The sequence below is a fragment of the Pan troglodytes genome, chromosome 4 (assembly GCF_028858775.2).
Source record: "Pan troglodytes isolate AG18354 chromosome 4, NHGRI_mPanTro3-v2.0_pri, whole genome shotgun sequence".
In the NCBI taxonomy this organism is placed as follows: Eukaryota; Metazoa; Chordata; class Mammalia; order Primates; family Hominidae; genus Pan; species Pan troglodytes.
Window position 1 is genome coordinate 106,550,124 of NC_072402.2, and position 14,365 is coordinate 106,564,488.

Sequence of the window (14,365 nt, forward strand, 5' to 3'; positions counted from 1 at the left end):
ATGATTAAACTTTTCTAAAATTAAAATTCAGGTATTTTTACTTTTTAATATTTTTTAACCTGTCTATAACTTTCAGCATCAGTGACTTCCTACTGGTAAAATTCAATTGTAAGGAATACTATTAGCAATCAGGTTTCTGTATAATGAAGCGATTTTAAGGTCTTCAAGTGGCCGACAATATTTTGTTTATTAAGTTACAAAGAATTAGCTTGCAGCTCGGTGCAGTAGCTTACGCCTGTAATCTTAGCACTTTGGGAGACTGGCAGGATGATTGATTGAGGCCAGGAGTTTGAGACCAGCCTGTGCAACATGGTGAGACCCTGTCTCTATTTTTTTAAAAAAAGAAAAAGAATTATCTTCCACAAATTATCCTAATAACAATTTATCTATGTCCTAATCATTGCTATGCTGTAACCAAAGAGCTATATCTGCAACGTGCTATATTCCAGTTTTACTGCAAATATAGAAATGTAGCTTTACTTTTGTTTGTTTCTTTGTTAAGCACCTATTAACATTTTACTCTCCTCTCTTTTAACAAATATCCCACCCACCCAGCTAATTCAAGGAATTATATCATCCAAACATCTTTTTGTTTGTGACTTTCGACCATTCCTTTTAGGTCAGTGTTTCATTTGCATTACATGCTGCTCTGCTATTTCTGTTATTTTTTCAGTTGAAGATAGACCTGTTTACTTTTTCTTCACTATCACATTATAATATTACCTAATTCTGTGTTAAAAAAAATATTTATGGCTGTGCATGGTGGCTCACACCCGTAATCCCAGCACTTTGGGAGGCTGAGGTGGGAAGATCACTCAAACTCAGGAGTTCAAGACCACCCTGAACAACATAGTGAGACCTTGTCTCTACTAAAAATCAAAATAATTAGCTGGACATAGTGGTGCATGCCTGTAGTCACAGCTCCTTGGAAAGCCGAAGTGGGAGAATCACTTGAGCCTGGGAGGTTGAGTCTGCAGTGAGCCATGATCGTGCCATTGCACTCCAGCCTGGGTGACAGGGTGAGACCCTGTCTCAAAAAAAACTTTTTTAAGTCACTTTTATGGCATGTATTTAATTCATGGTTTTATTCTACATTCCTCCTTCCTTTTTTTCTTTCTTTTTTCCTACTTCTTCCCTCTTTCCCTCCCTCTTGTCTCAAACATCACAATAAATACTCAAAATATTAAACATGGTACCGCCTTCATGGAGCTTCCATTTCAATTGAGGAGACATTATAAAAAACCAAACCACCAATTATACATATAGATAAATAATTGTTTTAAATGCTGAGAAAGAGTAAGACAGAATAGTAAGGATTAGACCTATAGGATATTTAGCTGATTACTAAAGGAAGATATGGAGCTTGCCAGGTGAAGGTGAGGAAGAGCTTCCAGGTAGAGGTAAAAACTTTCAGGAAGAGATTGGAGCTTGCTATGTTCAGCAAACTGAAGAAAGAACAATATTTCTAGCATTTATTTAGCTTGGTAGAGAACAGCAAAACATGAAGTTGGAAGGATAGATTAGCGGATAGATAATGGGAGACATTATAAGTCTTAGAAGGAGTTTGGGCTGGGTGTGGTGGCTCATGCCTGCAATCCCAGAACTTTGGGAGGCCAAAGTGGGTGGATCACTTGAGGCCAGGAATTCGAGACCAGCCTGGGCAAAATGACAAAACCCCGCCTCTACTAAAAATACAAAAATTAGCTGGGCGTAGTGGTTCACACATGTAGTCTCAGCTACTTGGGAGGCTGAGGCACAAGAATCACTTGAACCCAGGAGGTGGAGGTTGTAGTGAGTGGAGATTGCGTCACTGCACTCCAGCCTAGGTGATGGAGCAAGACTCCATCTCAACACGAAAGAAAGGAGTTTGGATTTTTCTTTAAATGAAAAGGAAAGCCAATATAGTGTTTTAAGGGAGACAGTTATATTAATTTTTAAATTATTATTGTATTATTATTATTATTGCTACTTTGAAGAGAATGGATTGGAAAGGAGCATGAGAGTGTACCATTTGGGAGGTGTTGTAATAGTCTAAGCCAGAGGTAATCATAACCTTCAAAGGAGTGGCACTGGAGATGGAGAGAAGAAGATGGATTTGTGATTGACTTTGGAGACAGAATCTGAAAGACTTGCTGATGGATTGTTCATGGAGAAGGGTGTCCTCAGATTCGAAGGAGCTGGGACTTCTGCAGAAACACAGAGAATGTTTATTAGCAGCGTTGGGGTGTTGGGAGTGAGATAGAGCCAGGCTTTTGTTAAAACTAGAAGATGAATGGAAAGTTCTGATAAGAGGTATGAAGAGTTTTCTAATTATAGAGCAAGAGTTCTTGACAATACAGGATTCTATAGATAGTGGCTTGGGTTGGATTAGGAGATACTGAGGACAATATGGGGTTGACAGAGTGGCAATATATGCTTTGAGACCTTGGACTTCCTGTAGTGACTACACTGAACAGGGCTTTTAGGCAGGTTGGGATGTACCATTCTGGGAGAGGAGGGCAATCTGACCCAATTGTGTGGTTTTTTGGCTTGCAAGAAATCTTCTCCCCTAGGCTGCAAGGACTGCTACATAGAATTACAAAAAGTTATTGCTACAAAGCACTTAAAGAATATTTATTTTTTGAAGATACAGCAAGAAGACTGTCTCCTCTCACTTTTTATTTTTTTGTAGCATTAACATTCTGCACATGCCATAGAATATTTCTCCAACTGCATAGTTTGAAGTGAAAATACTAGATGAAAAAGGCAAAGCTACATATATTATAGCCATTTAGTTTATGTTTTTAATCCATGTTTATATAGTTTTATACTGTTTGCATCTTTGTTACATTTTAGATTTTAAAGTAAGGACTACATTAGTTTTAAATTGCTTTGTGGTGTTAAGAGCAAGCTAGTGATTATATTTTCATATTTAAAAGTAAATATGATGGGTTTATAGGCCACACATATGTTCCATGTTCATCATATCATTTCACAACTAAAAATAGTCCCCTCCCTAAATAACCGTTCTCAAAGGTTATTATTTTTTAAAAAACATACAATGCAGTGTATCAAAAACAAGATTGGCAAGTCAGATCCTGGCAACTTAGTATTATGACTAAGAATTTGCTTTCTTTAGGCTATAATTTTGCTTTAGATGCTTATGAAATTTTGATTTTTGATTACATTGGAATATTAACAGAAGGAAAATAATTCTGTTCATTCACAGACCAAAAATAATAGAGTAGAAAATTATTCTTGTCAGTATCTGAAACCAAACTTTGCTCATTTAAAAAATATCTTTTGGATCCACCGTGTCATAGGTCTTCAATATTGTTTCTGAATAGAATATTGAATACTATAGTGAAGAGGATTCCTCTGTTCCTTTTTTTTTTTTAAAGTATGTGTATGTCAGGAAGTCTAACTAATAAATGATTTGTTCTTCTAGCAGTTTCCATATGCCCACTGATCCCAAACCTACAATTATGTGCCTCTTGCTATTGAGGCAGTGTGTTGTGCCCTTTGGTGTATTGTGCTGGAAGAACTATTGAGATGTAAAGGTATTTGTTAGGAAAAGAATAGGGCTATAGATAGAAATCCATAGAATACCAGTATTCTCACAGGCAACAAAAGAACAGGTACCAAAGATTGAAAAGGAAATTTTAGAAAGGGAGGAAAACAAGCCAGGAATGTTGGAAATAGGAAGCTAAGCGAGCCTCCACGAAAGACAGTTTCAGCATGAAGTTGAGTCAGCAGAGAGAGGCAGGTTAAGATGTGGATGGGACAATGTCTGCTGCATTTGACCATTAGGAACTGAAGACCATAGTGGGACATTAGGATCGTGTGGCAGAGCAATATTTCAGTGTGCTGGAAGACAAATGAGAAGTGAACAAATGAAGACTGCAAGTGTGGACTCTTAAAGAGTCCCCTAATCTTTTTCTTAGTTTTCTGTGTTGTCTGTGATTATAGAATTTTGAAGCATGTGTAGTTGAAGTTGAAGACGTTAAATATGAACCACTCATAGATCTTTGAACAGTTGCCAGAAACCTATTTTTTATATTAATGTAATAATTTACATAAAACTAAATATTTAAAGTTTTGAACTCTTAAAGCACAGCTAAATGGAAACCTTTAATGCAAATGTTAATTTTGTTTCTTTTTTTTTTTTTAAGTCTTGGCTACTTATGATTCAGCAGACAGAACAACTTAGTAGGATAATGAAGACACATGCAGAGGACTTGAACTCTGGACCTTTACACAGGCTCACCATGATGATTAAGGACAAGCAGCAGGTGAAGAAAAGTTACATAGGTGTTCATCAGCAGATAGAGGCAGAGATGATCAAGGTTCGTTTTTCCATATTGAAGTTCTTTCTTGAAATTGTTTTTCAAATTCACAGAAATATTTTACCTTATTTGGCTTTAAAAATTGTTTATTCATCATTTCCCAACAAGAAATAGGTTTATGGTCTCTAATAAGTAATATCTTATTGAACATAAAACATTGATTATAGGATATATTGTGACTGTATATACTCCTATGAAAGAAAAAAGAGGCTCCCAATTAAACTATGACACAAAGCTTTCTTATCACTTAGGATTTTTAGTTTTTATTTACTGAAATAGTTCTTTGAGACTTTTAAAAATAAATTTGTCTTATCTAATACTTTGCATAAATAAAAAAGAAAATACAGGCAGAATTACTTTTGGTATTCTTAAATTTACGTATCCCTCATTTTCCCTACATTCGGAGTCTGTCTCTTCTGAATGACTTTTTTCAAATTATTTTTATTATAGAAATTTGTAAATGTATAAAACAAGAGAGGATAGTAAAATCAACTTCCACCTACCCATCACCTGAATAGTCACCGTTTTTTCTATACTCCTACCCACTTTTTTTTTTACATTGGATCATTTTAAAGATATCATTTTATCCATAAATATTTTAGAATGTATAGCTAAAATAAGTGTTCTTGTTAGAAATGTAACTACAGGCCAGATGCGGTACCTCACACCTGTAATCCCAGCACTTTGGGAGGCCGAGGAAGGCGGATCACGAGGTCAGGAGATCAAGACCATCCTGGCTAACAGGGTGAAACCCCGTCTCTACTAAAAATACAAAAAATTAGCTGGGCGTACTGGCGGGCGGCTGTAGTCCCAGCTACTCAGGAGGCTGAGGCAGGAGAATGGCGTGAACCTGGAAGGTGGAGGTTGCAGTGAGCGGAGATCGCACCACTGCACTCTAGCCTGGGCAACAGAGCGAGACTCCGTCTCAAAAAAAAAAAAATGTAACTACAATACCGTTAATTTGCCTAAAAATAATAATTCCTTCATGTTATCGAATACTTTTTGTTGAAATGGTTGTTGTTTAAATGTTTTTTTATAGTTGGTTGGTTTCAATCAGGATCCAGATACCATCTATACCTTGCATTTGAATGATACTTTTAAAAAATATGTAGGTTCTCTTTCCTGCACAGTGTTTAATAAAATGCCATTTATTTATGGAAGAAACTAGGTAATTTGCTCTATATAATTGAATTTCCTTCATATTGGGTTTTTCTGTTAGCATCTTATGATGTGATTTCACATATTCCTTCATCTTTAATTTTTTCTGTAAATTGGAATTTAAATCTAGAGACTTGATAAGATTCTGGCTGCATATTTTGGGCAAGAATACATCATAGGTGGTGGTATACACTTCTTGCAGTTTTATATCAGGAGGTATATAATGTTGATTTATCTTTTTATTATGTGAAACTTGACTAATTGGTTCCAGTGTTGTCAACCTGATCAATCTATTAAAAAAGTTTTCTGGCTGGGTGCGGTGGCTCATGCCTGTAATCCCAGCACTTTGGGAGGCCAAGGTGGGCAGATCGCCTGAGGTCAGGAGTTCAAGACCAGCCTGGGCAACATGGTGAAACCCCGTCTCTAATAAAAATACAAAAATTAGCCAGGTGCGGTGGTGCACGTCTATAACCCCAGCCACTTGGGAGGCTGAGGCATGAGAATTGCTTGAACACTGGAGGCAGAGGCTGCAACGAGCCTAGATCATGCCGCTGCCCTAACAGCCTGGGCAACAGAGCGAGATTCTGTCTCAAAAACAACAACAACAACAACAACAACAACAACAAAAAGTTTGGTATCAGTCTTTTAACAAATAGTTTTACAAAGTTAACCAGTGAGTTTTTTCTTGAATGGAGAATGATTTGAACTCATTTATATTTATATTTTTTGTTTATTCACACAGTGTCATCGTCTGTGTCATCAAGAACATTGGTGATACAGAATTTCTTTAAAAGGTGTTTGAGATTATCTTCCAAGTTGCTGATAACCACTTTTGCAAGGTTTTGATGCTTTCTCTTTCTTAATCTTCTCAAATGGCAAATTTGAAGATTTGTAGACAATATCTGGGACACATATTTTTTCCTTAAATTGCATTTAAATGACTTTTTGACTACAGTCAAGGACTTGCATTTGTTTCATTGTTCCACAGAAATAATATTTTAATTGTTTGTTTAATTACAGAAAACATTTCTGCACATACTAAGTTAATTTTTTTAAATTTTAGATAATGGCAGTGTTATTCTTCGTTTGCGCCCCCATCCCCCCTTTTTTTTTGAGTCAAGTTTCAGCCAGGCTGGAGTGCAGTGGTGTGATCTTGGCTCATTGCAACCTCTGCCTCCCAGGTTCAAGCAATTCTTGTGCCTCATCATCCCGAGTAGCTGGGATTATAGGCATGCGCCACCACAGCCTGGCTCCTTTTTTGGTATTTTTGGTAGAGACAGGGTTTTGCTGTGTTGGCCAGGCTGGTCGTGAATTACTGACCCCAAGTGATCTGCTTGTTTTAGCCTCCCAAAGTGCTGGTTACAGGCGTGAGCCACCGTGCCTGGCCTGATTTGCTATTCTTTTAAAAAAGTTTATTTGTTTTCACATGCTATCGAATTTAGTACTGATTTTTAAAACATACTTGTAGTTTATTTTCTATAGTTGTATATTAAAGAACAACTCTGACCTGTAAGTAGTAAAATACACATCAGTTAATACTTTGGAATTTAAGTTCTTGAGCAATTTAAATTTAAACAATTTAATACATTTATGCATTTTGTTTCTTTGACAGGTTACCAAAACAGAATTGGAGAAGTTAAAATGCAGCTATAGACAATTAATAAAAGAAATGAATTCTGCCAAAGAGAAATATAAAGAAGCTTTAGCTAAAGGTAAGGCAAAATTTTAAAAATTGTTTGCTTAGGTGATTTTTATTCTTACTGTTTGAAAGTTATCTTTGTAAGTAGTGGAATGATTCCATTTAGAGCATTTCACATATAAAAAACTCAAAATAAACCCACATTGGCTAATTGTCAAACTGTGTAGTAAGTCTTACTAATTTTCCATTGCTTTAAATGACTCAAAGTATTTTCGAATAGTTCATACTAAATGGAATTATGTAGCATGTGTAATAGAATTGAAGGGATGTTTAAAATTTTCTCTCTTGCATCATATTTACTTATTTAATTACAGAGTGCTTAAGTAAGAAAAATAGGAGTATATTTATTTAGAAACTTTTAAAATCTTCTTTTTTACCTGTATTATTTAAGTCATTAAAACCACATCATTTTATAGCATTATGTTCTCTTTATAGCTTAATTTTATGTGTCTATATTGCCCTAAAATTTTCATAAGAAGTCTTAAAAATAAATGGAAAGAGAAGCATATTATTTATGTTTCAAACAGATTTATGGTTATAATTTCTTATTAAGTACTTAGGTGATCTTGTATCTAAATTTTGAAATGTTAGATTTCAGTAAAGATTAAGCATAGTTTATGAACAGAAACTTCTTTGGCTGTTGCTATAATTGGGCAATATTTTCCTTATGTTTAAATGTGCCTAAACCGCTCATATTTATACATTTTTTCTTTATAAAAGTTGGAGGATTTTTCTTTTTGTTTTGTTAATTTTCTTTCTAGCTAAATAAAGCCTTTATTAGAATCTCTATTTTATTTTGGTTCTTAAATTTATCTTTCTCTACATTTTCTCTTTATCTTTTATTTGTTAAACATTCTCGTTATTTTGTCATAGTAAATGAAGTAAACATTTCCTCCATTTGGCTGTATCTTGCACAATGAAAATATTGTTGTTATTCCCAGTACACTAGAAGTGATACTGATTTAAATGCAGTTCTTTCTCTTCTCCTTCCTTTCTCTCTCCTTTTCCCCTCTTCTTTATCTTCTTCCTTCCTCTCCCTTGGTCTCCCTGTTTGTCCCCCTTCTCTCTCTTCCACCTCCACTTCTTACCCCAACATTTACTTTGTGTCTCCTTCTCTCCCCACTTCCCCCAATTTACTAGGGAAGTTGTATGCATATTCACAGTTTCCTTACTATTTGTCATGTAACTCAGCCAAGACTTTGAGATTATGGTCTCTATTAATGTAGATATATCTTTTGAAATGCTTTTATCTTTAAATTATCTAAATTATTTTAGTGAAGCAAAGAAAGAAATGACAGTGGAAAGAGCACAGGCTTTGGAGTCAGAGAGTCCTGGATTTAAGTTCCAACACTGTGTGATTATTTCATAGATTTTCAAACTTCCTATACCTAATTATTATTCCTTTGTTATTTTAGGAGTGCTTTAGATAACCAAGAAATATTTACTGGGCACTTGCTATGTTTAAGTTACTGAGATTCAAAATAATATTTGCCAGGCATTCAAGGAGCTTACAGTCTGGTTCACTAACTTGAGAACTCCAAGTCTCACTCTCTTGCAAAATTTAGCTTTTTCACAAGGTATCCCTTGCTAAATCATCAAGAATAGTTTAAAAATAACTTTATACATTAAACATTACTTCTTAATCTGTCAAAATAGTTAATTTTATAAAGTTCATTGCTTCATGCCTGGCTAGCATTCTCAAGTTAATTAAATTACATTGCAAATATCCATATCTAACTTCACCCACAGCAACCATATTGTAATCCAACTATGCTGTGTATTTCGCACTAGGTTTGTATATGTTGGAGAATTATTAGTTAGAAAAAGAAATACATAATTACTTTCAAGTCTTTGATATCTGTTTTTAGTGATATAGTTTATTTTTTTAAAAGCAAAATCTAATTCTGATGTCAAAGTTTTAATTGTTGTACCTAATGCTTATATTAGAAAAGATTATGGAAAATCATTATTCTTTACTCTTGATTCAGATGAAACACCATTTAGTATTGTATTAATAGTTGGAAGGCAACGAGAGAATCTGAAGATCATACTTGTAATAAATTGTAAGAAGTGAATTATTTGAATCTTTTTTTAAAAATTATACAAGCTTAGTTGTCTTTCTAAAGGTATTCATGATAGTATTTTTCTGTTTTCAAGAATTTGATTTCTCACATTAAATCCTACAGAATATATAGTTACTTTTAAAATAAGTACTTTTATATATCCACTTCACACATGAGAGATAGGTAAACTTTTCTTTTATAATCAAAACTGTGTTTATACTCATATATTTAAATGAAAAAGTATAAAATTTTATTTTTGAAAAATTTATTTTTCAAACTGCTTCTGTTTTTATGGAAATAGGAGTTTTGTGGAGTTATTTACTCTTTACAAGGATGACGAGCTGTAATGGCAAGTTTTTCCAACATATATAGGCTTTATGTCAGAACCTTAGTTCACCTACATGGGCCAGATTAGGACACTTTTGGAATGGGCCCTAGAGACTGCGGGGTGCTTACAATAGCTACTCAGATATTTGTCTGGCATCCAGAGTCATTACTTTAGACATTGGAAGGTCTTAGAAAAGTTATTTACAATCCCAATCTAACATAGAGCATCTAGTTAGAGAAGACAGGCCTTGGGGAAACAAGGCCTGGAAATAATTCCTATAGTAAGATAAATTCTATATTTGATCAAGAAATGGGTTTGGACTCAAGGGTTCAGTTCCTATAACTGGGAGTTCAGCAGTAGTAGTAGTAGTAAACCAGCAGGAAGGCTGAGTTAATGCTGAAACTACAAACCCCTGACCCCTGCTGTATAAATTAAACTGATATTTTAAATTTTGAATGTTAAAATTTATATACGAAGGAACACTCGTTTATGTTTAGTATAATGTAAAATGTAACATTCATTTGCAATATGAATTTAGCATCATTTTAATTTTCTAAAAATTAAATGCACCTTAAAATAATACACCTTAAACATTCTAAAATAATACACCTTAAACATTCTAAAAATAATACACCTTAAACATTAAATGTGCATTGCTGTGTGGTATGTTGAGGGAGCACATGTATATTGCATTTTATCTTAAATTGACTTGGACTAATTTGAACATTAGTTGATTGATTATTACTTATAATGCATGCTGAGGACAGCCAAAATAATTTTAACCTATTGAGCTGAAGTTAATAACTTGGAGGTGTTTCTTTTTTTTCCTTCATTGCCTTAACAAACATTTAGATACAAATACCCTTTGATACAAAGAAGTACAAAAGGTAGTAAAAGGATTCCCCCACTGTTACCATCACTACTAAACACATACATATCCACAGCTGTTCATGGCCCATGTCAGTGCCTCTTATAGACGGGAAATCACCTTTACTAGATTTAATAAAAATGCAAATGCCTCTAAATGTTCCTTCAGAATAAGTAAGAAGAGCTGACCAAGAAGAAAGAACAATGGGTGAAGAATTGTGGCTCCCACAAATCAGGTGAAGGTAATAGTTTGGGGCTGGCCAAAAATGAAAGGAATCCTAGGTGACTGTCAAATCAAAAGTTAAAAGGAACCAAGTTAGTCCAGGTGGGAAGAGAAGATTTGAGGAGTTAGGCTAGTCAAGTGCCTGTAGGCTGCTTAAGGAAGTCTGCTCTGAGTGAGGAGAAGGGAATGGAAAGTATCTGTAAATATCCAATGGGTTTTTTAAAAAGAATAAGTAGAGCAGGAAGCAGAAAGTAGCCACAGAGAAATTCCTCCTACCCCAACCCCATGCCATTTTCTTTCTTTTTTTTTTTTTTTTGAGACGGAGCCTCGCTCTGCCTCCCAGGCTGGAGTGCAGTGGCGCGATCTCGGCTCACTGCAAGCTCCGCCTCCCAGATTCACACCATTCTCCTGCCTCAGCCTCTGGAGTAGCTGGGACTACAAGCGCCCGCCATCACGCCTGGCTAATTTTTTGTATTCTTAGTAGAGATGGGGTTTCACTGTGTTAGCCAGGATGGTCTCGATCTCCTGACTTCGTGATCCGCCTGCCTTTGCCTCCCAAACTGCTGGGATTACAGGCGTGAGCCACCGCGTCCGGCCATCCCATGCCATTTTCTAAAAGTAGTTAATCAGATTCTTTATCGGGACTGACTTTAATTTACACAGGTTGAAAAAAATATCTACTCGTCCAGCCCCAACAAGCAGCCTCTCATTTTATTTTTTCCAACCTTTAAAAAAAAATTAAAACAAACGTAGAAATTAGAAGGATGGGACAGTGAATATGCATACTGGATTCAACAAGTATTAACCTTCTGCCACATTGGCAGAATCATTTGAATGTATGTTTCAGGCGTCATATACTCTTGATTGGTAAATGCTTTAGCTTGCATCTGCTGAGAATAAAGACATTCTTCTAAAAAGCCACAATGCAATTATCATTTCTAATAAAATTAACAATAAATAATTCTCTGTTATCATCTAATATCCGGTCCATATTCTGGTCTCCCCAGAATGTCTCTTATACAGGTTGGTGCAAAAGTAATAGCTATTTTCACCATTGAAAATAATGTCAAAAACCACAATTACTTTTGCACCAATCTAATAGTTTTTTTTTTTTTGTCCATCATTTCCTTTGTTGTTGTTGCTTTGAACCAGGATCTGATCAAAGTAAACATACCACATTTGATTGTTGTGTCTGTAGACTCTTAATCTTTTCATCTAGAACAGTCCTCCTACTTTTTACTCATGACTTTTTTTTTTTCAGGAGTCCAGTTTTCTTGTAAAATTTCTCATATGCTGGATTGTCTGATTGCATTCTCATGACTACTATTTAACTTGTCCCTGATCTATCCCCTATATTTCCTGTAAATTTAAGGATAGTTCTAGAGGCTTGATTAGATTCAGGTCAAACATTTTTGACAGGACTGCTTCATAGATGACGATGTATACTTTATGTTGCATCCTACCAGGAGGCACATAAAGTTGGCTTGTCTTACTCTTAGTGCTCAGTCAAGTTTGATTTCGTAAGTCAAGTAGTGACTGCCAGATCTCTCCATTGTGAAGGTACCTTTACCCCATGTAATTGGTAAGTAACTGCAGAGAGATACATTGGCATGTGTGAATAACGTATCCCCCAACAACCTTCTATCCAATGGCTTGGCATCCATTGATCATCCTTGCCAGTAGCAATATTACGTTAACAGCCCATCGTTTGTAAAATGCCTAGCAGATGACTGGGAAGAGAAAGGAGGGTTGAGGGAAGAAACAGAGAACAGTGTAAAGAGGGAATAAAAAGCTGGAAATGGGAAAACAATTCCAAAAGCTTTGCTGATACCCTTCTCTTTTTACGTTTAACTCTTTCCAAAGTCATGAACTCTTTAAGGTAATGCTGGCTTGAAGCAGTGAGCAAAGAAAGCCTCTTGCTCAGGGCTGTCACTTTACTAGGTAGTGAACGCATTTCAGCTAGAAGTGTTTCTTGACATCAGCATAAAATAACAGGTACTTAAATGCAAAATACACAGATTTTACCTTCCTATTGAAGGTTAAATTCCGAACACGTTTAGTGGGTTAAACACATGGTTAGGTTTAGCCATAAAACAGTTTTGTGAATCCATAAAGCTTGTATCTGCACTAAGTAGTATAAAGGAAATAATATATTTTTAAAAACTTTTAAATTGTATATATTAGGAAATAAATAATACTCTGAGATTTATCTCTTAGGAGACATCGAGAGGTTTGTTGGGGGTTCTGGCAAATATGGGGAATTCAGGTACTGTTTGCCATGATGTGCCTTTTAACAACTCCCTTTGACTACCATCAATGCTGTTGTTGTTCATGGGAAATAATTCTAATGTGGGTTTTAGTCTGTTAATTAATTTTAAAACCATGAATAGTGAAGGTTTGTGTCAGGAGTAACAAAGTAGTATTTAAGCTGCTGAACCTGCAGTCTGTTTTGTACCATCAGGTGAGAGTGAGAGCCAAGTGGGAGGTCTTTCTGGACCAATGGTGTGCAAAATACTCAGCCTTCCTTTCTTTTTTTCCTGTGTCTTATCAGTGAAGAAGTGATGGATGGTTGTGGGAATAAATTATGTTGTAAGTACCTGGGATTTGTAAGGATTAGTATTTTTGTATGTATTTATATAGATGCTGTTTAGGTCCTTTTTTGAAAATCAACTATTAAAATTATGAGATAACCTGAGAAATTTTACCCAGACAGGATATTTGATATTAAGGAAATCTTGTTATATTATAGCTTTGATAATGAAATTGTAATTTTTTTGATGTTCTCTTTATTTTTGCATTAAATGCAGAAATATTCACAGCTGAAGTGATGTGATATCTGAGGTTTGCTTCAAAATTATCTAAAGAATAGGGAGTAGATAGATAGAAGTATAGATGAAACATGATTGATCATGAATTGATGATCATTCAAACCAGTTGATAGGTACATGGAGATATTGAACAATTCTTTCTACTTTTGTATAGGTTGGAATTTTTCCACAAAAATTATATAAAAATAAAGAATGTCACCATAAGAAATGAAAGAAAACTAGACGTTGGCATAGGCAAGTATTTCATGACCAAAAACTCAAAAGCAAATACAATAAAAACAAAGATAAATAGCTGGGACCTAATTAAACTAAAGAGCTTTTGCACAGCAAAAGGAACAGTCAGCAGAGTAAACAGAGTGGGAGGAAATCTTCACAATCTATACACCTAACAAAGGACTAAAATCCAGAATCTACAACGAATCAGTAAGAAAAAAAACTAACAATCTCATCAAAAAGTGGGCTAAGCACATGAATAGACAATTCTCAAAAGAAGGTATACAAATAGGTAACAAACCTATGAAAAAATGCTCAGCATCACTAATTTTCAGGGAAATGCAAATCAAAACCACAATGTGATACCTCCTTACTCCTGCAAGAATGGCCATAATACAAAAACAAAACAAAACAGAACAAAACAATAGATGTTGGCGTGGATACGGAAATCAGGGAACACTTCTACACGGCTGGTGGGAATGTAAAATAGTACAGCCACTATGGAAAACAGAGTGGAGATTCCTTAAAGAGCTAAAAGTAGAACTACCATTTGATCCAGCAATCCCACTACTGGGTATCCACCCAGAGGAAAAGAAGTCATATGAAAAAGATACATGCACATGCATGTTTATAGCAGCACAATTCACAATTGCAAAATCGT

General features: G+C 35.1%; 1 protein-coding gene across 48 annotated transcripts in view; it reads left to right on the top strand.

Annotated features, from left to right (window-relative positions):
* The window catches only part of FER (FER tyrosine kinase), a 439,457-nt gene that overhangs the window by 80,974 nt on the left and 344,118 nt on the right, over positions 1–14,365 (top strand). For 46 of the 48 annotated variants that reach the window (XR_010156938.1, XR_010156953.1, XR_010156948.1 and 43 more), the window contains 2 exons: positions 4,152–4,325; positions 7,096–7,195. Coding sequence is in view for 20 of the 48 variants with exons in the window: in XM_063810513.1 (XP_063666583.1) it covers positions 4,152–4,325; positions 7,096–7,195 (274 nt within the window). In the remaining 28 variants the exon portion in view is untranslated. Of the gene's footprint in view, positions 1–2,269; positions 2,293–4,151; positions 4,326–7,095; positions 7,196–13,124; positions 13,287–14,365 lie in introns of those variants that run through there. The other 2 variants (XM_063810523.1, XM_016953591.4) reach the window with 2 other exon arrangements.